The sequence below is a fragment of the Abramis brama genome, assembly GCF_963993115.1.
Source record: "Abramis brama genome assembly, chromosome: 2".
In the NCBI taxonomy this organism is placed as follows: domain Eukaryota; kingdom Metazoa; phylum Chordata; class Actinopteri; order Cypriniformes; family Leuciscidae; genus Abramis; species Abramis brama.
In genome coordinates this window covers 14,235,380-14,256,462 of record NC_139964.1, presented here as the reverse complement: position 1 = coordinate 14,256,462, position 21,083 = coordinate 14,235,380, and the positions used below count along the sequence as shown (strand labels likewise).

General features: G+C 37.2%; 1 protein-coding gene across 1 annotated transcript in view; it reads right to left on the bottom strand.

Annotated features, from left to right (window-relative positions):
• LOC311077682 (B-cell receptor CD22-like) overlaps window positions 1–18,591 on the bottom strand; it is a 33,633-nt gene extending 15,042 nt beyond the window's left edge. Inside the window, exons 1-6 of the mRNA XM_084106264.1 lie at window positions 18,501–18,591; window positions 12,533–12,598; window positions 11,822–12,169; window positions 11,475–11,723; window positions 7,414–7,761; window positions 7,067–7,315 (exon numbers count right to left, since the gene is read on the bottom strand). Of these exons, the coding sequence (XP_083962390.1) occupies window positions 7,067–7,315; window positions 7,414–7,761; window positions 11,475–11,723; window positions 11,822–12,169; window positions 12,533–12,598; window positions 18,501–18,504 (1,264 nt within the window). The 5' untranslated portion in view covers window positions 18,505–18,591. The remainder of the gene's footprint in view (window positions 1–7,066; window positions 7,316–7,413; window positions 7,762–11,474; window positions 11,724–11,821; window positions 12,170–12,532; window positions 12,599–18,500) is intronic.
• Between the last annotated feature and the right edge of the window lie 2,492 nt (window positions 18,592–21,083).

Genomic DNA, 21,083 nt, shown 5'->3' with positions numbered 1-21,083 from the left:
ACCATGAAATTAATGTAAAATATCTTAAATTAAGTAAGCGCAAAATACTTCTACAGAAATCTTCATTAATTCATTTTTAACAGAAACACGGTTATTTCACATTTATTTTCTGACTTTTTTACTGAAAAACATGCAGTTAATTACATGCATGATTTGCTGTGACTATACGTCACTGCATCAGCAACTACACAGTTACTGTCTGTTAAATAAAGCAACATGCAGCATATCATCAGTGTTTCTTTGCTCATCCTGGACTGAAGCTCAGGCTCTGCTCTTCAACACAATGGTGACACACGAAACACACCATACAGAAACACTTTAAACCCCAACAGAACATTAAACACTAACAGATCTCTCAGGATCTCAGCATCTTCACTTATTACAATCCAAACTGTATTTCTTTCATACTAACATTCTTATTGAGAATTAACAGAGGTATAGAAGTTGAAGTTTTTTTGAAAAGAATAAAGTTTGATGTCACCATGATGGAGATCAGTGTTTGCTTTAGTTGGGCTCTTGACCTTTTAGTTTAACGTACGTTTTTCTCTGGCTGCTTTAACTGTGTGTCTCTGATACATATTAGTTATAGTAGGAATCCAAGAGAAACTCAGATCAGATGATGTTGGTCACTTTTTAGTGATAAAAATCATCATGTAGTGTCTTGCTTCATTGATACCACCTGAAGTGTGATATCTGATTAAGTCGTTAAATATTAGTTGTTTATTTTGCATGATAAATCTGCTATAGAAGATCCTGCAGTGCTGTGATACTCAGATTTTATGTCATTATACAGAAAATGTTTTGACAGGATCATATAGACCAGGGTTCACCAATCTCGGTCCTGGAGGGCCGCTGTCCTGCAGAGTTTAGCTCCAACCAGCTCCAACACACCTGTTTGACAGTTTCTAGTATGCCTAGTGAGACCTTGATTAGCTGGTTCAGGTGTGTTTAATTGGGGTTGGAGCTAAACTCTGCAGGACAGCGGCCCTCCAGGACCGAGATTGGTGAACCCTGATATAGACTCACTCAGACATCAAGAATCAGCGTATGAATCGCAACAATGGTGACAATGAAAAAAAATCTGATCAACTCTGAACTACTATAAAGTCACAAAAAGGCTTTGTTGGTTGTCACCATTGTTGAGATTCATATGTCGATTCTTGATGTCTCTACTAAAAAAAAAATTAACCAGCTCATAACTTTGACTTTAAATTTCAGATATTTCAAGGGTCATGTGAAAAATTATGACATCAATTACAGACTTTATATAAAACTAAATTCCATCTACATATGTAATCTAAGCTTATATATTCAGAGTTTCGACAGTCATATAAGTGAATCAGATCATCATATGATGACTATAAACATCATCAATGAATGACCAAGATCATCTGATATTTTCTACAGCATTTAATGCTATAACAGATGTGTATCAAATACACAGTTAAAGCAGCCAGAGAAAAATAAAAGTTAAAAACTGAAGGGTCATGAGCCCAACTAAAGCAGACACTGATCTCAATCATGGTGACATCAAATTTATTTGAAAGTTTTTTACACTTTATTTAAATAAGCATTTTTTACTTTAATTTTATAATTTTTGTATTTTATAATACATATAATAATACGTATTTTATAATTTTATAATTTAGCCGCAGCTGCCAGTCATTTGACCCTTTTTTTACGATTTTTTTTTACAATGAAGGTGTTTCATCATAATAATGCAGGAAATACCTGTGAAATAACAGTGTTTTTTCGGTTTATTTAAATTAGGATGTTTTACTTTAATTTTATGGTTTTTGTTTGGCAGCCGCAGCTGCCAGTCATTTGACCCTTTTTTTACGATTTTTTTTACAATGAAGGTTTATGGTCGTGATTATTCAGGAAATACCTGTAAAATAACAGTGTTTTTCAGTTTATTTAATTTAGGATGTTTTACAGTTTTTTGGGGAGCTGACAGTCATTTGACCATTTTATCATTTAACTGTTTTGTTTCTGTTAAATTACAGATTATATTTGTAATTTTACATACATTTTTATGTAATTTAAGAAAACAGAAAAAATACTGTATGAAAAATACAATCAATTTTCTGTATAAAAAATGTGAATTACTGTAATTTGTCATTAATGTCACAATACCTAAAATAACAGCTGAATTTTTATTTTACAGATATTATTTGTAATTTTACAGTGTTTTGAGTACAATTTAAAATTAAAGAAAATTATCGCCAAAAAATCACAGTTATTTTCTGTAAAATTAGGATTTTTTTTTACAGTGTAGGACATGAAAAGTTTAGTAGACTATTCGCGCTAAATGAATGGTTAATGTCATGGTGCAATGAGCAGAAACTGCTCTTTGTAAATAATTGGAATCTGTTTTGGGAGCGTCCTAGGCTTTTCCGTGCCGATGGCTTACACCCAAGCAGATTCGGAGTGGATCTTCTGTCGGATAACATCTCCAAAATGTTAAATATCATTAGATGACTAGTAACCAAAAGTCCAAATCATAGTCTCTCCTGCACCAATTTAAATGATATAAATACTAGTGTAGAACATTGCATAGAAACTGTGTCTATTCCTCGTTTAGTGAGATCAAATAATAATTCTACTGCAGGATCTAGGAAAAATCTAATTGTTATTAAAACAGAAAATGTTGCTATTAGTAAACAAAAACAATTTTTAAAGCTAGGTCTTCTAAACATTAGATCACTCACACCTAAGGCAGTTATTGTAAATGAAATAGTCACAGATAATAGCTTCAATGTACTTTGCCTTACTGAAACCTGGCTTAAACAAATGATTATTTCGGTCTAAATGAGTCTACTCCATCTGGATACTCCTATAAGCATAAGCCCCGCCTGATTGGTCGTGGCGGCGGTGTTGCAACAATCTATAGAGATATTCTCAATGTTACTCAGAAAACGGGTTATAAGTTTATTTCGTTTGAAGTACTTGTACTAAATGTTACGCTCTTAGATGTTAGAAAAAAATCCATATTATCTCTAGCCTTGGCTACCGTATATAGACCGCCTGGGCCTTACGCTGATTTCCTAAAAGAGTTTGCAGATTTTCTCTCAGATCTATTGGTCAACGTCGATAAAGCATTAATTGTTGGAGATTTTAACATACACGTAGATAATTCAAATGATGCGTTAGGGGCTGCGTTTATAGATTTATTAAATTCCTTTGGGGTCAAGCAAAACGTCACCGGACCAACTCATCATCTTAATCATACACTCGATTTAATTATATCATATGGAACCGATCCAACCGATATAGATATCATTCCACAAAGTGATGATGTCACTGACCATTACTTGGTAACTTGCATATTACGTACTGCTGTAATATGTCATGCTGCGCCGCGTTATCGACCAGGCAGATCAATCCTTCCATCCACCATAGATACTTTCTCAAACTGCTTATCTAATCTGTCTCAGCTGCTGCCTGAACCCAAACAAACAGATAAACTAGAAGAACTAACTAGCACTATGAGCACCATTCTCTCTAGAACATTGGATGTTGTTGCACCCATTAAATTAAAAAAGGTCAGAGAGAAAATTTAAGCACCATGGTACAATAATACTACGCATGTTCTAACCCGTAATTTAGAGCGTAAATGGAAACAAACTAATTTAGAGGTCTTTAGAATCGCGTGGAAAGACAGTATGTCACGTTATAAAAAGGCCCTAAAAGCGGCCAGGGCTGAGCACCTCCCCAAACTAATAGAAAATAACCAAAACAATCCAAGGATTTTATTTAACACCGTGGCTAGACTAACAAATAAACAGACGTCACCCGAACAAAATATCCCGTTACAGTTTAGTAGTAATGATTTCATGAACTTCTTCACTGAGAAAATAGAAAACATCAGAACCACAATTGTAAACGTTCAATCCTCAATCGCGCCTTATAATTCAGCCTCAATTATCCCCCCGCAAGAACAATTACAGTGCTTTACAACTATAGAACAAAAAGAGTTAAATAAACTTATCACTTCATCTAAAACAACAACATGTTTATTAGATCCTATACCAACTAAACTACTGAAAGAAGTGTTACCTGTAGTGGAAGAGCCTCTCCTCAATATTATTAACTCATCTTTAGGTCATGTTCCAAGAACATTTAAACTGGCAGTTATAAAACCTCTCATTAAGAAACCACAATTAGATCATAATAATCTAGCAAATTATAGACCCATTTCAAATCTTCCATTTATGTCTAAAATACTAGAAAAAGTTGTGTCCGCTCAACTGGGCTCTTTCTTGCAAGAAAATGATATCTATGAAAAGTTTCAGTCAGGATTCAGGCCGCATCATAGCACTGAAACTGCGCTCGTTAAAATCACAAATGATTTACTTTTAGCTTCTGACCAAGGCTGTATCTCAATACTAGTTTTAATTGATCTAAGTGTTGCGTTCGATACTATAGATCACACAATACTCTTAGATCGACTACAAAATTATACTGGTGTTCAAGGACAAGCATTAAGCTGGTTTAGATCATACTTATCTGACCGCTACCATTTTGTCTATTTGAATGTAGAAAAATCGATCATAACTCCAGTAAACTATGGAGTGCCGCAGGGATCTGTGTTAGGCCTTCTATTATTCTCAATATATATGATGCCACTTGGAAATATTATAAGGAAACATGGAATTAGTTTCCATTGTTATGCTGATGACACTCAAATATATATTTCATCACGGCCGGATGAAAACGCTAAATTATCCAAATTGACAGAGTGTGTTAAAAATATAAAAGATTGGATGACGCGTAATTTTCTTTTATTAAATCCAGACAAGACAGAGGTAATACTTATCGGTCCAAAAAAACACCCACAGAACCTCTCACAATACAACTTTGACATCGTAGGATGTCCTGTTACTTTATCCTCTACAGTAAAAGACCTGGGTGTTATACTCGATTGTAACCTGTCTTTTGAAAATCATATTTCGTATGTTACAAAAACAGCCTTTTTCCACCTTAGAAACATTGCTAAGCTACGTAATATGCTATCAGTTTCTGATGCAGAAAAGTTAGTTCATGCATTCATGACCTCGAGACTAGATTACTGTAAAGCTTTATTAGCTGGTTGTCCTGCATCCTCAATAAACAAGCTACAGTTAGTCCAAAATGCAGCCGCTAGAGTTCTTACTAGATCAAGAAAATATGATCATACTGTATAACACCGATTTTATCATCACTGCATTGGTTACCTATAAAGTTCCGTATTAATTACAAGGTATTGCTACTGACTTATAAAGCCCTAAATGGCTTAGCTCCAGTCTATTTAACGGATCTTCTATCGCCCTATATTCCATCGCGCTCTTTAAGATCAATAAATTTGAGGCTTTTGGTCATACCTAGGATATCCAGATCAACCAAAGGATGGAGAGCATTTTCACATTTGGCTCCGAAACTCTGGAATAGTCTTCCTGATACTGTTCGTTGCTCGGACTCGCTCTCCCAGTTTAAAACTAGATTAAAGACGCATCTTTTCGGCCAGGCATTCATATAATATTTTTAATCTTACAGTTCAAACTACAATCCGGCCTCTAGGTCATAAATGCCAGAGGAGAACTGGCCCCCGACTGAGCCTGGGTTCTCCCAAGGTTTTTTTTTTCTCCATTAGGTCACCTGATGGAGTTTTAGGACACCATTAGGTCACTTGATGGAGTTTTTTCGGTTCCTTGCCACTGTTGCCTTCGGCTTGCTCAGTTGGGGATATTTTGGGGATATTTAATTTTATTTTATCAATCAATAAATTCCACTAGAAACAAACCTTGTTGTATTATTTTATTTTAATTTAATACTGTGAAGCTGCTTTGATACAATCTGTATTGTGAAAAGCGCTATACAAAAAAAAATATACTTGATACTCTTCATTTACTACTACAAATTGATAACGGTCAGATAAGTATGATTTAAACCATGCTAGTGCAATTCCACTAATGCCAACATAGTTTTCTAGTCTATTTAAAAGAATGTTGTGGTCAATGGTGTCAAATTCAGCACTAAGATCACTAATAGAGAGATACAACCATGATCGATGATAAGAGCAAATCATTTGTGACTCTAATGAGAGCTGTCTCGGTACTATGGTACGGTCTAAATCCTGACTGAAAATCCTTGCAGATATCATTTCTTTCAAGAAAGGAACACAGTTGTGAGGATACTGCTTTTTCTAATATCTTTGACAGAAAAGGTAGATTCGAGATCGGCCTGTAATTGACTAATTCTGTAGGATCAAGTTGTGTTTTTTTTAACAAGCTGTTTAATCATAGCCAGATTAAAGGTTTTTGGTACGTATCCTAGAGACAAAGAAGAATTAATGATATTAAGAAGAGGATCTATGACCTCTGGAAGCATCTCTTTCAGTAGCTTAGTCGGTATAGGGTCTAACATACATGTTATCGATTTAGATGAATTAACGAGTTTGCAAAATTCTTCCTCTCCTATAGCAATAAATGAATAAAAATGTTCCTCAGGGAGACTAAAATGCACTCCCTGATGCGATTCTGTAGTAGACGGTTGCATAGTTATAATTTTGTCCCTGATATTATCAATCTTATAAGTGAAGAAGTTCATAAAGTCATTACTGCTGTGTTGCTTGGAAACTTCTGGGCTTGAAGCTTTCTTTTTCATTAGTTTAGCCACTGTTTCAAATAAATACCTAGGATTATGTTTATTTTCTTCTAATAGGGTTGAAAAATAAGCAGATCTAGCAGCTTTCAGGGATTCACAAGATACATCATGTGTGATTATATAGACATTCTTAGTGAACTTTTGGTGACTTGACTCAGGAGGAGAGGAAGGGAGGAGGGAGAGGAGGATGCAGACATAAGGAAGAAGAAAAGTTTGGACAAGACAATGCCCTGTGCTCTTTCTTTGCGATCTTCTGTACAGGGTGCGCTTTATTGCTTTATTGTATGGTGAATTTTATCTCCGCTTTTGTTTTAGCAGGAAAAACAGTTATTACATTTAAAACTCATGACCAGTAGGGGTGAATCGTCAAAGAAAATACATCCCTAAATAAAACACTGAAGTACATAAAACACATACTCACACATGACATTGAGCTGAACAGCAGGAGAGATGTGAGTGTGTCCGTCTACAGCACAGCTATATCTGCCTGAATCCTCTCTTCTGACTGACTGCAGCAGGAGTTCATTGTTTCTGTCTCTTCTCTCAGTTAATGGCTGTGAGTTTCTGTACCAGATGAATGTTGCTCTGTCAGTCAGAGCGCAGCTGCTTTTACATCTCAGAGTGACTGAATCTCCCTCTGTCACTCTCTCAGGAGACTCCACCTGAAGATCTGAACACAACACACACATTATATCTAGTGCTGCTGTCATACACTGATTATTATTCAACATAATGCACAGAAGAAGAGATAAACCTCATCAAACTCACCTGTGACAGTAAGAGTCACTCCTGATTCGCCAGTCCATTTTCCATCAGGTTTATCAGTGATGAAACTGAAATAGTACTCGTCTTCATCCTTCAGTGTCACATGACTCAGTCTGACGGTGCAGTTCTGCTGTTTATCTCCCAGATACTGAAGCCTCTGACTGTATTCAGGGTCCTCAGACAGATCTGGAGGCTGTTCATAATCTATTACCAGGGTTTTGGTCCAGAACACTTTTATGATCTGATGTCCAGTAGGGTATGTATAAGTGCATCTCATTATCACTGTTGAGTCCTTTAGTGCACAGATGTGTGAAGGACTGTAACTTACACCCCAATCAGCATCAGAAACCCCTGAAACACAGATTATAGGGATAGTTTACACACAAAAAAGAATTGTTTTACAATTACCCTCATGTTGTTCCAAATCTTTACGCTGTTATTTTTTCCCTGGAACACATGAACTGTTAACATTGCAACGCAATTGAAATAATAGTTAGTGATGTACAGTACATAACTTGTACATTTATTTTTATCTTGGTACGTTTTAGTTTGGGGGAAACAATGAAACATTTAGCTGAACTTTAGTTTTTACTAAACTAAATACTAAAATTTGCTTAATATTATATTTTTGATTCATACAAAAATGTGAAAGGGGGTTCAAAAGGATGATTGAGAAAAGTTAAAATGAAATTTGTAGTTCTGAACTGGATCCTCCTCCAAAGCACAATGGATTGTGGGCAATATTAGCTGTTATAGTGAGCACAGATCCACACTTCGAAAATCCATCAGAAATAGAAGACCATACAGGGACTTCTGGTATACTCTTTTCAACATACTATGCTTTGGGACATACTTATTTTAATATCACATACTGTTAAGGATATACAGCATGGACATTGAGACGCAGGGTATCGCTTGTTTCAGCATCTTCTTCTTCTGTGTTTTGATACAGAGATTCTGTACTCTTTCAGAAGATGCGTAATAGCGCCCCCTACCGTATAACAGTGAAAAAACTGATAGCCTGAAATTTCAGTCAGTGGCTGGGAAAAAGTAAAGAGATTTGAAGTAAATTCCTAAGTACACTTCCAGTGGACTAGCCTACTCAAAAACTCAGATGCTCAGAATAAGGAGCATATCTGTTTTCTTTATAAATCAATTGTGGTGAGCAGGGCGAGGCCGTGAGGCCAGTGGCGTCAAAGAGTATAGAAGCCCAAGAGGCGAAACTCTGAGGAGCGACACCTGTGAGACGCACTGGTCTCATATCTCTGACGGAGGAGCGGAGGCACAAAAGGAGGAGCGACGACAGTGGAGATCGAGAGAGGACAGGCCTGAACTTGTGTTGTGCTTTGTTTTATTGTGACAGCAGTCGTCCGTGAGGGGCTGCTGTCTTTTACTTTCGTTTTGTATTTGTTTTATTTTTTATATTAAAGTTGTTGAATGTTCGCCGGTTCTCACCTCCTTCTTCCCATAACAACGAATCTTGTTACATCAGTATTTTCAAACACAACCACAAGCCACGTATACTTAGAATACTTAATTATACTTTTAAGTATATCTCAATCAAAAGATAGGTACAAGTAGGCCAAATATACTTAGACCTTTCTGTCAGTATGTCAAGTATACTTAAGTGCAATTTTAAGTATATTTCTGAGAAGTGTATAAAAAGTAGACTGAAAGTATACTTTCTTATTTTTAGTTTAAAAGAAGTATACTAATAGCACACTTGAATAAATTTATTTTCCTTAAGGGGTGTCTCGTAAGCAATTGGGGTGTATTGTTGTTGGATGTAAGAGTGAACATAGCCGTCTTCGTTTACTAGTCCTGACATCAGAGCTGCTAGTGTTGCCAAAAGTATCGACTTCGGCAAGTCGTTACTGAAATTAAAAAAAATGTGACGAAACCAGCATTTCCCTCTAGCATTTTGAGCTGCTGAACGGATTCTTAAACACCTCTGATTGGCCATTGCATTCACACGCTCAACATATGTCTCTGATTGGCTACAATAATCAACACTTCAAAAACATGTTGTAAACAGACATCTTACACAGCGCTTAGATACACACAGGAGCGTTTAAAAGCAGTTATCTATCAGCAGATCCCTAATATATCCATTGATAGACGGATCCCCTGATAGACAGATGCGCTGATAGACACCTGCTTTCAAACATTCCCGTGTGTATCTGTGTAAGCGCTCAGTGAAGACAATGTTTTTGAAGCATTGATCATTGTAGCCAATCAGAGCAGCTAAACACAATGGCCAATCAGAGGTTTTTAAGAATCCATTCAACAGCGCGCAAATTGCTACTATATTAAACTGTGTTATTTATTGTTTTGATCAAATAAATGCAGCCTTGTGAGCATAATATACATCTTTCAAAAACATTTTTTAAAATCTTAATTATTTATGTAAAGACCACCCACTGGCCCAAAAGACGGAGTCCAACGGTCTGGGCGAAGGTATAATGCGTGTATGTCTTTTCAGCGCTCCAGTGAAGTTCACTTAATTTATTGGAATTTAGTTTCGATATTACTTTAGCTCTACACTTAATCTGACTTCAATTTCAAATGATAATCAAATTTAGATTGTGTTTCTTATTAGAAAATAATCATAAATATTGATTATGGATTAATTTTGGTCTTTGATTATTCTGGGTTTCCCATATTTTCAATTATTCATTCATTAAGGACCCTGTGTCACTTTGAGACGTCACGTCGCGAATGTGCGCTCACGATCACAAACGTAGCCAGTTCTGAAATAGTCAGAGGATGCAGTGCAAACTATTTTACCCTTAAGCAGTCGCCCATGCTTCCCAAAAGGTGTAATGTTTTGTAATAGTCGCAAGATGCAACGTGCTAAGTCAGTGATAGTCAGAAATCGGAAGGTCTCCTCAATGATGTGCCCCATGCTCCATTCATTAGTGCCTTCGGTTTGATCTATCCTGGACAGAGATTTGCGGGAACACCAGACTACACATTAATCTACTACGAATAATGATTTCAGAATACTTCAGAATAAATCAAGATGTAACATTTATTTGTCAGGTAAAAATGTTGCCAATTACACAAGTGATTAAAAGCCAATTCAGAAATACTACATGACATCAATTACTCAAAGATGACTCTAAAAGTAAGCAATGCATTCCTGACAGAGACACACAGGGGTGTGTGAGTGTGTTCCAAGTGTAAGACTTGAGAAAACACAGCACTGCATGGGGGTTATTCCTGGTTACAGGTTCCCAAAGTCTGCTCTGCCACTTCCCCTTAAATACAGTAGCAGTACACGAGATCCAGGGGGTGGAGTTGGATCCAGATTTAAGGGGTGGAGATTGGTAGGTTTAGAGGTGGGTTTAGGGATCAGGGGGTGGAGATGGGTAGGTTTAGGTATGTAAGGTTGGAGGAGTTGGAACTGGATCCAACTCCTCCCCCTGGATTTCGTGTTCTGCAGTGAGGATCTCCTTAAATACATAGACCAGAACAAAAGGGTTATACGAATATTTTTTTGAGTTGTTTTGGGTCAATTCATGTACCCCAGGGGGTAACGCCTGGTTTCGGGGGAGGGGGGAGAATTATCAGATATCTTGAAGAGACATCACCCAAAGAGGAGAACAGGATTCTCCTAAGTTCTCAATCTTTCTCATAATGCCAATGACTGCAATGAAATTAAGACCATTTTACCAATCGCACTGAGACATTTAAAATGATACCAAACATGAAAAGGAAAAAACAATAGATTCACAAGATACATCATTATGTGATATATAGACATTCTTAGTGAACTTTTGGTGACTTGACTCAGGAGGAGAGGAAGGGAGGAGGGAGAGGAGGATGACATAAGGAAGAAGAAAAGTTTGGAAAAGACAATGCCCTGTGCTCTTTCTTTGGGATCTTCTGTCCAGGGTGCGTTTAATTGCTTTATTGCTTTATTGTAGGGTGAATTTTATCTCAGCTTTTGTTTTAGCAGGAAAATCTGTTATTACATTTAAAACTTATGACTAGTAGGGGTGAATCGTCAAAGAAAATATGTTGTTAAATAAAACACTGAAGTACATAAAACACATACTCACACGTGACATTGAGCTGAACCTCAGGAGAGATGTGAGTGTGTCCGTCTACAGCACAGCTATATCTGCCTGAATCCTCTCTTCTGACTGACTGCAGCAGGAGTTCATTGTTTCTGTCTCTTCTCTCAGTTAATGGCTGTGAGTTTCTGTACCAGATGAATGTTGCTCTGTCAGTCAGAGCGCAGCTGCTTTTACATCTCAGAGTGACAGAATCTCCCTCTGTCACTTTCTTAGGAGACTCCACCTGAAGATCTGAACACAACACACACATTATATCTAGTGCTGCTGTCATACACTGATTATTATTCAACATAATGCACAGAAGAAGAGATAAACCTCAACAAACTCACCTGTGACAGTAAGAGTTACACCAGGTTTACCAATCCATTTTCCACCAGGTTTATCAGTGATGAATCTGAAATAGTACATGTCTTCATCCTTCAGTGTCACATGACTCAGTCTGACGGTGCAGTTCTGCTGTTTATCTCCCAGATACTGAAGCCTCTGACTGTATTCAGGGTCCTCAGACAGATCTGGAGGCTCGACAGGATCTGTTACCTCTGTTTTGGTCCAGAACACTTTCTTGATCTGATGTCCAGTAGGGTATTTATAAGTGCATCTCATTATCACTGTTGAGTCCTTTAGTGCACAGATGTGTGAAGGACTGTAACTAACACCCCAATCAGCATCAGAAACCCCTGTAACACAGATTATAGGGATAGTTTACACACACACACACACACACAAAAAAGATTTTACAATTACCCTCATGTTGTTCCAAATCTTAACGCTGTTACTTTTTTCCCTGGAACACATGAACTGTTAACATTGCAACGCAATTGAAATAATAGTTAGCGATGTACAGTACATAACTTGTACATTGATTTTTATCTTGGTACGTTGTAGTTTGGTGGAAACAATGAAACATTTAGCTGAACTTTAGTTTTTTACTAAACTAAAGACTCAAATTTGCTTAATATTATATTTTTGATTCATACAGAAAATGTGAAAGGGGGTTCAAAAGGATGATTGACAAAAGTTAAAATGAACTCGTAGCTCACCGTGAAATGCGAGAATCATGAGGAGAAGTATCAGAGGAAGAGGAGGAGCCATTCTGACCGACATCACTGCAAGATCAACAATATAATCAGGCTTGATTCCAGAATCTGAAGGCGCTTCTGAAATTAGTTACAGTGCTCAAAGTGTGTAAGCAACGGCTCCTTGCACCACCATAGCAATAGCATAATGTACATGGGAAACTTACGAGATTACAAGTCATAACTTCTACAAATAATTATGCAACAGCGTTAATACTTAATTAGTATAACTAATAAGTGATTTCATTAGTCATTATCAAGCATTTCAAGATTCTTGGTAGCAATTTCACTCCAAAGCAAACAATTGGATCAGATTCCCTTTACTATTTGTATTTAACTATTTGAAATAAAAAAATAATAATAATTAAATAATTATTCATAATTCTAAGTAAATGCTAATATTATTTACTTATCTAATAATATAATTATGTAACTCTCAGATATATATTTTTTTATTATTCATCTGTTATTCTGTTAATCTTCTTTCTTTATTTATTTATTTATTTAATTTATTTTTATTTATTTATTTTGGACAATTTTGTCTTGTCCGTTGTTGAGCTGAATCTCAGAAATGAGTCTCAAAGAACTACACTTCCCAGAATGCACCAGCAGCAGCAAACCAGCTGCTTGTCATCTGATCAGTCATTGTCACTGATGTGGAGCACCTGTGAAGACATGGAGGTCCTCAGTCATTCAGACAAACAAACTTCACAGAGAAGACACTCCAAGTTCACTCGTAGGTTAAGTCCAAAGACGCCAGTGGTCGGTGAAATGTTTTATTTACTTTCATGGTGTTCGAAATGCTGCTTAATATGTTTGAGCTATGTTTAACTGCTGGGTTAAGGAACACATTGTAGCACTGACTTCATTGATTTTTTGTTAAATGGGTTCTTTATTCCATGTAAAAGGCTTAAGTGGGTAATGTTTAACTAAAATGTTTAATTAAAATGGTAACTTTTGTTCTCTGTCTTTAAAGGTTTACAACCTAATTCATTGAACAGACCAATCAACTGACAAAGCCAAAATAAAAATAAAAGTGATTGAGTTGGAAATTTGAGTCGTCTTTGTGTCCTTTGGAAGTTGAACAAGAGCAGGACTTGAGGACTTCCGGTTATGGCGGCAAGGTGAGCAGACGCGTTTTCCTCATGCTCAGTTACTTTTCAATAAATCCTGCATAATATTCCAGAGAGAGGTCATATAAAGAGACAAAATTGTAAGCGTAAGAGTAAACTACTTCAAACATGCCAAAGAAAGCGGCTAAGGAGAAGAAAACGATGGAGAGCTATGAGGATACAGGCCAGGAGCTAGCTGAAGGGGAGCCATGCTCACCGGAGCAGGCACACGCTGATGTTTCCGCGGACGCCGAACAAGTCATAAACATGGATAATCCTTCAACAAAGGACCTCATGCTTGCCATAACCTCATTCAAACAAGACTTTAACACAAAAATTGACGGTATACTGACGGAAATAAGAATTGTCCAAACGGACGTTAAAGACTGTAGTGGGCATATCATGGAGGCCGAAATGCGGATGTCTACAGCAGAAGACGAGATACAGACCCTGAAAGAAACTATCGAAAAAGTTGAGAGCAAGACAAAAAACCTCAATAACAAAGTCGAAGACTTAGAAGGGAGGAGTAGACGTAATAACCTGCGTGTACTGGGCATACCCGAGAAAGTAGAAGGCAATGATACCTGCTCCTTTATGGAAAAGTGGATACCGGATACTCTGAAGATAACGCCACCAGTTTTGGAGAGAGCGCACCGGATAACAGCGAGCCAAAGTTCCACGACGTATCCGAGAACCATCATCGTCAAGTGTTTAAACTACAAGGACAGAGAAAATATCTTGAAAGCTGCGCGGATACAGAAAGAGGTGATGTACCAAAACAACAAAATAAGATTTCTTCCTGACCTGCCAACGGAGGTGTATAAGCAACAGAGGAGCTACGACGGCGTGCTTGACCAACGATGACCGCACTGTCGTCTTCAATACACCGGCGGACGTGAACAAGTACATCAAGAAACTGGAGCCAGTGACTGAGGATGACTAAATTAAGTGTGTCTTGATGAGAACTCTTATTAAACGTACATTCTCTTTAGATGTGGCTGCTGGAAACTAAGAGGTATGTAGGGCCTAATTCTGCTGGAAGCTTGACATCGTACTACTTACAGACTTGGTTCTTTTAAAATACTAGTATAAAGTATTAATAAGCCCTGTTTAAAGCTATATTTTATTTTGTTTTTTCTTTTGGTTTCTTCTTAAAGTGCAATTAGGTGCTTCTTACGTGAGTGCTGAAAAGTATGTGCATGTAGTATGGCGCACATTTTATTTTCAGTTGATAGATAAACTAGCTTATCTGGATTATTTTTTGTACATAGACAAGCAATTGAGCTGAGTTTTGGTTTACAGGAGAATAGTTCCTCAGTATAGCGTGGACCTATTCCCGATAATGGAGGGAAGTTATTTAGGGGTTTGGGCGAGCCTGTATGTTCTAGTGAGTCAGGCCTGGGTTCTGGGTGGGTCGCTCTCTTCCTTTTCTCGCTCTCTTCTTTTTCTTAACAGCTAAGAGCCAAAATTGTGTTCCTGCAGGAAACACACGTTAGACACACACACATGTAAACACACATCCATATCTCACGGATCATGAGATAATCAAAATTAAGCGTAGATGGCCAGGTCAGGTACTGTCTTCAACTTACTATTCTAATTCCAGAGGAGTTATAATTATGATACATAAGTCTATTCCTTTGCACATTGATAAAATAACTAAAGACCCCAAAGGTAGATTTTTGATTGTACAGGGAAACATTCTATCAAATCGGATTAATCTGGTTAATGTATATGGACCTAACGATGATAATGCAGATTTGTATAATTTTTTTTATTTTTGAGAATCTCCACAATGCCCAGAAAACACATTGTGGCAGGTGATTTCAATTGTGTTTTGCAGCCCAGTAAGGACCGGTCATCTGGTATCGATAACACTCATGTAAGGTCTAGGAAATGTCTTTACTCTTTCTTTCTGTTTCTGAGTAAATGGAAACATTTTCTGATTTCAGAACATGTCTTGAGTAAGAGTGGATGGTGTCACATTAGCTACATTCACACGGTCAGTCTAAGGGCCCTATCTTGCACTCAGCACAATTGACTTTGTACACCGACGCATGTATCGTTCCTATTTTGCACCCGCACACAGCGGACTTTTCCCTCCACAGACGCACGTTGGTAAATTAGGGAATGAACTTGCGCTCCCGGGGCGGTTCAGCGAAAAGAGGCGGCGTGTTCCGGCGCAAACGTTCCCTGGTGCTATTTTGCAGTTCCAGAAAACATTTCCGCCACTGACCAGGAAAAACCTCGTCTAAAGTCAGCGGCAGCGGACGCGGCCGCGTTTTCAGATGCTATTTTAAGGGTGCATCAATTCAATTCAATTCATTTCAAATCCAAAGAACTTTATCTGTTAGGAACTTCATTCATGTTGAGCATCAATGCGTGTACGGTTCCACAAACACAGCACAATATACCACACACACACACACACACACACACACACATTACATACAGTTCCATGTAAATAAATAAGTAATAACTAAAGCTTGCAAAATACAATAAATACATGATAAATAAGCAGTAAACATAAAAAAAAAAAAAAGTTTGCGTTAAAAATAGATAAAGAGAAATAGTCACCAAATCCGCACACACGGGCATACACCTTGGTGGGTAAATTTATCAACCATTCATGTTTCTAATAGATGTGGGCACAAAACTTGTCATAGCTCTCTTGGTCCTAAATATGAGTGATCTACACTCGGGAACACACCTAAATAACTAGACAAACTTAACACGCAACAAGACGCTCTCCACCTGTCGCCATTACAGCGCCACATCATCACATCAATTGTCTAATGATTCTCAGCATGCTTGGCCATAATGTAGCGTGTGCACAACGCACACACACTTTACTTCTCTCATCTACAGACACAGCAGTTGACATTTTTGCAAACCATACATAATTACAAGGAAAAATATTACCACACAACGGAAATCATTGTGGTGTCCATGAAGATGTGAAAAAATAAGCATAAATCTAGCTTACACATTTACCCAAATTATACTCCTTATTATACGCTTGTTTAAGCGAAGCTAATTTGGGTGGGTTTCTCCATCCCCATACAATGTCACTTCTCTGTCTTTTACGGCCCTGATGAGAACGTCGGTCTCCTCGGCTGTGAACCGCTCCTGGCGTGCGCCGGGCAAATCCACCGTTATAATAGCAATCCGCCATGGAACAAGCGTGCCTGCTCTTAAAGGGAATGTGAGATGACGCTCTGATTGGTTTATTTCACGTTACGCCCAAACCACACCTATGAGTAATGAAGCTACTTCAGACCAACCCATTTTAGATTTGCGTCGGGCGCAAGAGTCATTTATCCCGCCGGGATAATAGCAACAGTGCCGAGATCCACCCACAAAGTTACTTGCGTTTCGTGCTTGATACTTGCGTTTCAGATCGTTAAAATAGGGCCCTAAATCAATATTATTACAATAAAAAGTATTGCAACTGTTCAGATCCGATTTGTGTTGCCAGTGGCACTCTTTCATTTTCCGGAATATCCACATTGCACTGTAAAACTTTGACCTGTAAATTAATGGTAAAATAATTTACTGTTAATTGAACAGTTCTTTACTGTAATCTACGGTATGTTACTGTTTTAATGGAAAATGGTATGTTACTGTCAGAATTTGGCCATTTTTTTACAGCAAGGTTTAACTGTGTGGTTACTATAGCAATGACGTTGTGTTGGTATAAGCCAAAAACAACAACAACCGCAACATAGAGGGGTTTACAATACAGATCTAGTCTTATTTACAACATGACAATATGTAGTTGCCGTGCTGAACTACAAATAATTTATAGGTACGCTATAATTACCGAAAGTTACACTGTAAAATCGATTTAATCACGCAGTACTTTCCGGGCTGTAATCTAAAGCGTTACCCACATTACCATAGCAACACCTACAACAAATGTACAGTGGCTTATTTCTGTGAAATTTAATGGTTTAATTCTGTTGAAATTTGTATAGTACATTACCTAGTAAACAAACAAATATAACTTAAGAAAACTAAAACAATTAACTTCAGCCATACTCATTGCGACTGGTTTAGAAATGGTTAATTTAAACACACAAGCCCTTAACTTCCTCTTTTAGGCCAGTTCAAATTGAGCACCATCAACCGTACAAGCTGTTGACGAAGATAGTCTTGTGGGTTAAGATTATTAGAAGTAATGACACCATCTATGAAAAACAGCATATGTTAGTCTTCGTAATAAGCTTCGTAACAAGGATATTTACTCACTGAGCTGGAAAAATCATATAACACATTTAAATCAACAACAGCATATTATCTCATCAAATCAGAACAATTAGTACAAATGTGTGTGAATACGTACAGTATTCACACAGACAAACTGGGTTTAGTTGTCACACGTTTACTCCAGTGAATATTTCTAAAGGTAGATTTCTTTTTAAAAGTAACTTTCTGTATAGAGACACAGCTTAAAGACTTGGGCATGGCCGGCACTAGGGAGGGGCTAGAGTTGCTTCAGCACCCCCGAGAAAGACCAAAGCACTTCCATAACTTCCATCCCCCACACATTTTTTTCTGGAAGCAATAATATACAGGCTGGGTGTTATATTTAATAAGTTGATAAATAAAAGCAACAAATGAAATAAAATAAAAACATTTGACTCATTATGCATGAATGACGTGGTTTGCAGCTACTGTCACACTTTTCGTAATGTTATAGCATGCAAACACACTAGAACTTTTGACCTTAAACCTTATAGTGACTGTGTGACAACTAGCCCCAGTCTCCCCTATAACATATTTGAATCTAAAGATTGATTAGTAAATTATGCTCTTACCCATTTCACCAACACTCCAATGACGAATGAACAGGCTGAAACCAGCATTGGGTTTTTATGTGGTCAACACTTTATATTTAATATGAGGATATGAAACTTCATAGTGCTGATACCGGAAGCAAAGTTTAAACACAGTGACAGAGCAACATCAGAGACAATATTAGACTAAAGTAATAATACAAAAGTTAAACTGGATAAACTTTGTCAGTCTCTAGAGATGCTCATGAGCATGTTTTTAAACATGCATATTTAACCTGTTTCTATAGGACCAAGAAAATACACAGCAAAAACTCCAGTATAAATGAACTCTCCTGGAAGTTTATATGGCTCCAGACTCAAGAGTGTTAAAGTGTTAAAATATGTGTTAAATTAACACTTAAGAGTGTTAAAGTTAATTAGCTCATTGAGTGATGATTGATCATTATTGAAGACACCTGATTTTAACAAGCAGAATCACCAAAGGAGAAAATGTAAGACCCCGTTATGGTGATCAGTGTTTGCTTTAGTTGGGCTCTTGACCCTTACATCATTAACTTTAGATTTTGTTTGGCTGTTGTTTCTGATTTGTAACTCTCAAGTGAACGAACAAAGAGAAAAGTTGATCAGGTGTTGTTGGTTATGTTTTGACATAATCGTCATTTGACCTGAATCACAAAACTCATTTAGAGAGTTATGTCTACCTTGTTGATTACAGCAGCCCTGTAATTGCTTGATTGTGCATTTGATAAACCTTGATTCCTCGTCCCTCGCCTCCTCTCGGTGCAATTACGGTGTTTTTCTCGGCTCGCTTTACTTTGGCTCTGTTCCTGGCTGCAGCCTGCATATCGGGACGAAGGTGCACCTGGGGCGGGGCTGCAAAATTTGAATCCGTTAATTACTTAAATCTGGTAATAATATATAGTATTATAAATATTTTTTTGTTGTTTTTTTTGTTTTTGTTTTTTTGTGGAAAATGTTTTATTATGTACATTTCCAAGCAATAATCCAGTTACTTCTTTTGACTTGTCACACTGAAATGTCAACAAACGTATAGTTTCAAGTTATTTTTTATTCTTTTTAATGTTATTTCAGTATATGCTTTACAGTTACAAGTATTAATTTTTAACATTTAAATAAAAGTCGAATAATTTCAGCAAGTCTCAAGATGTTATTAAAATGAATAAATTATGGATTTACTTGATAATGAAAAGGGTTATGGTTAAAATACAAGCATTCACTCTAAAAAATGCTATGTTGGCTTTAACTTTTTTATGTCAACAGGTTCCACGTAACTAGGTTATGTTGGATTTATGTAACATTATTTACTTCAATTAACTTAAGTTAATTACATAAGGTTAATCCAATGCCGTTTAGTTGAATAAGGTTAACAGTCTTAATTTTGTCCAAAATTAACTAAAAACACTAAAGGCCACTCAGAAGGCCACTTAAAAAAAAAAAGAAAAAAAAAAGAGCAGCTTGCCTGTAGTCACCATGCTGCAATGAACCGCGGAAATGAAAACTCGCTAGAATCGACGTCATGACTTGACGCCAATGAGAAGAGATGTGGAGAGGCGAGACGTGCAGCCCTGCCTCAATCGACGTCATCACTTTGCCACTAACCAATGAGAAGCATTGTCTGGCCTGTTGAATACCTTGGTCCAAAGCGGGCCAGCTCGGGCTAGAGGAGTGGTTACGAACAGAGGCGGAGTTTACCTGAGTCTGGAGACGGCAGCACCGGATGATTCTGTCAGCATTAAAGACTTTTAAAATAATTTAACTCACTTTCATGTTTGAAGGCCATCTGTTTGTGATCCGATGTGGATTCTGATCACCGTTTAAGGCAGAAATATTTATGTAAAAGACTGTGCACGCTAACCATTACCATATTAAACATAGTAAATATGAACGCTTGAAGAAATCAGACAAATCATAAAGGCTATCACAATCATGTTTTTATGTTATCTGTCAGTAGCCTACGTCTCGTCTCTTTATACCGGACTATCATGAAATAAAGCAACTTTTTTTTCGGGAGCTTCCTCTGTTTCTCTGACTGAATATAACTGTACTGGGAGAGAGTGCTAAAGCTCCTCAGGTCATATTTTTGGTGGCATAATTGTAGAAATGATCATTCTTTCTAAATGTGATGTAAATATATCCTACAACTACCAAATAAACAGAAACAGACGCGACCGAATAAGTAAGTGTGTCCTCTTTCTTTTGTGAAATAGACCTAATGGTAAACCACTTTATTTCTGTGTGACTAATGTGCAATTTTGACACAAATTAATTCATTATGATCAATGTATCTCTTTTTATTGTAAACCTGTGGTAAAATATCGATGCTTGGATTTTAAATATTCAAGTAAAAAACAAAAATGCCAGCAAACGGCCGCTTTTATCATGTTTGTTTAGTGATCTCGCTAGTTTCCAGTGATTTCTTTCTGATTAGCTTTCGATAAAACTTGTTTTTTTTACTTTTTATTTTTATAAAACTTCCATTTGCTGGTGAAAAGATGGGTTAGTGTGACGTTGTTCCAGAAAGGCGTGTTATGGGCGCGTTTAGTGAAGCACTGTGGAGCTTCTGGCCCGACAGCGGAAACACAG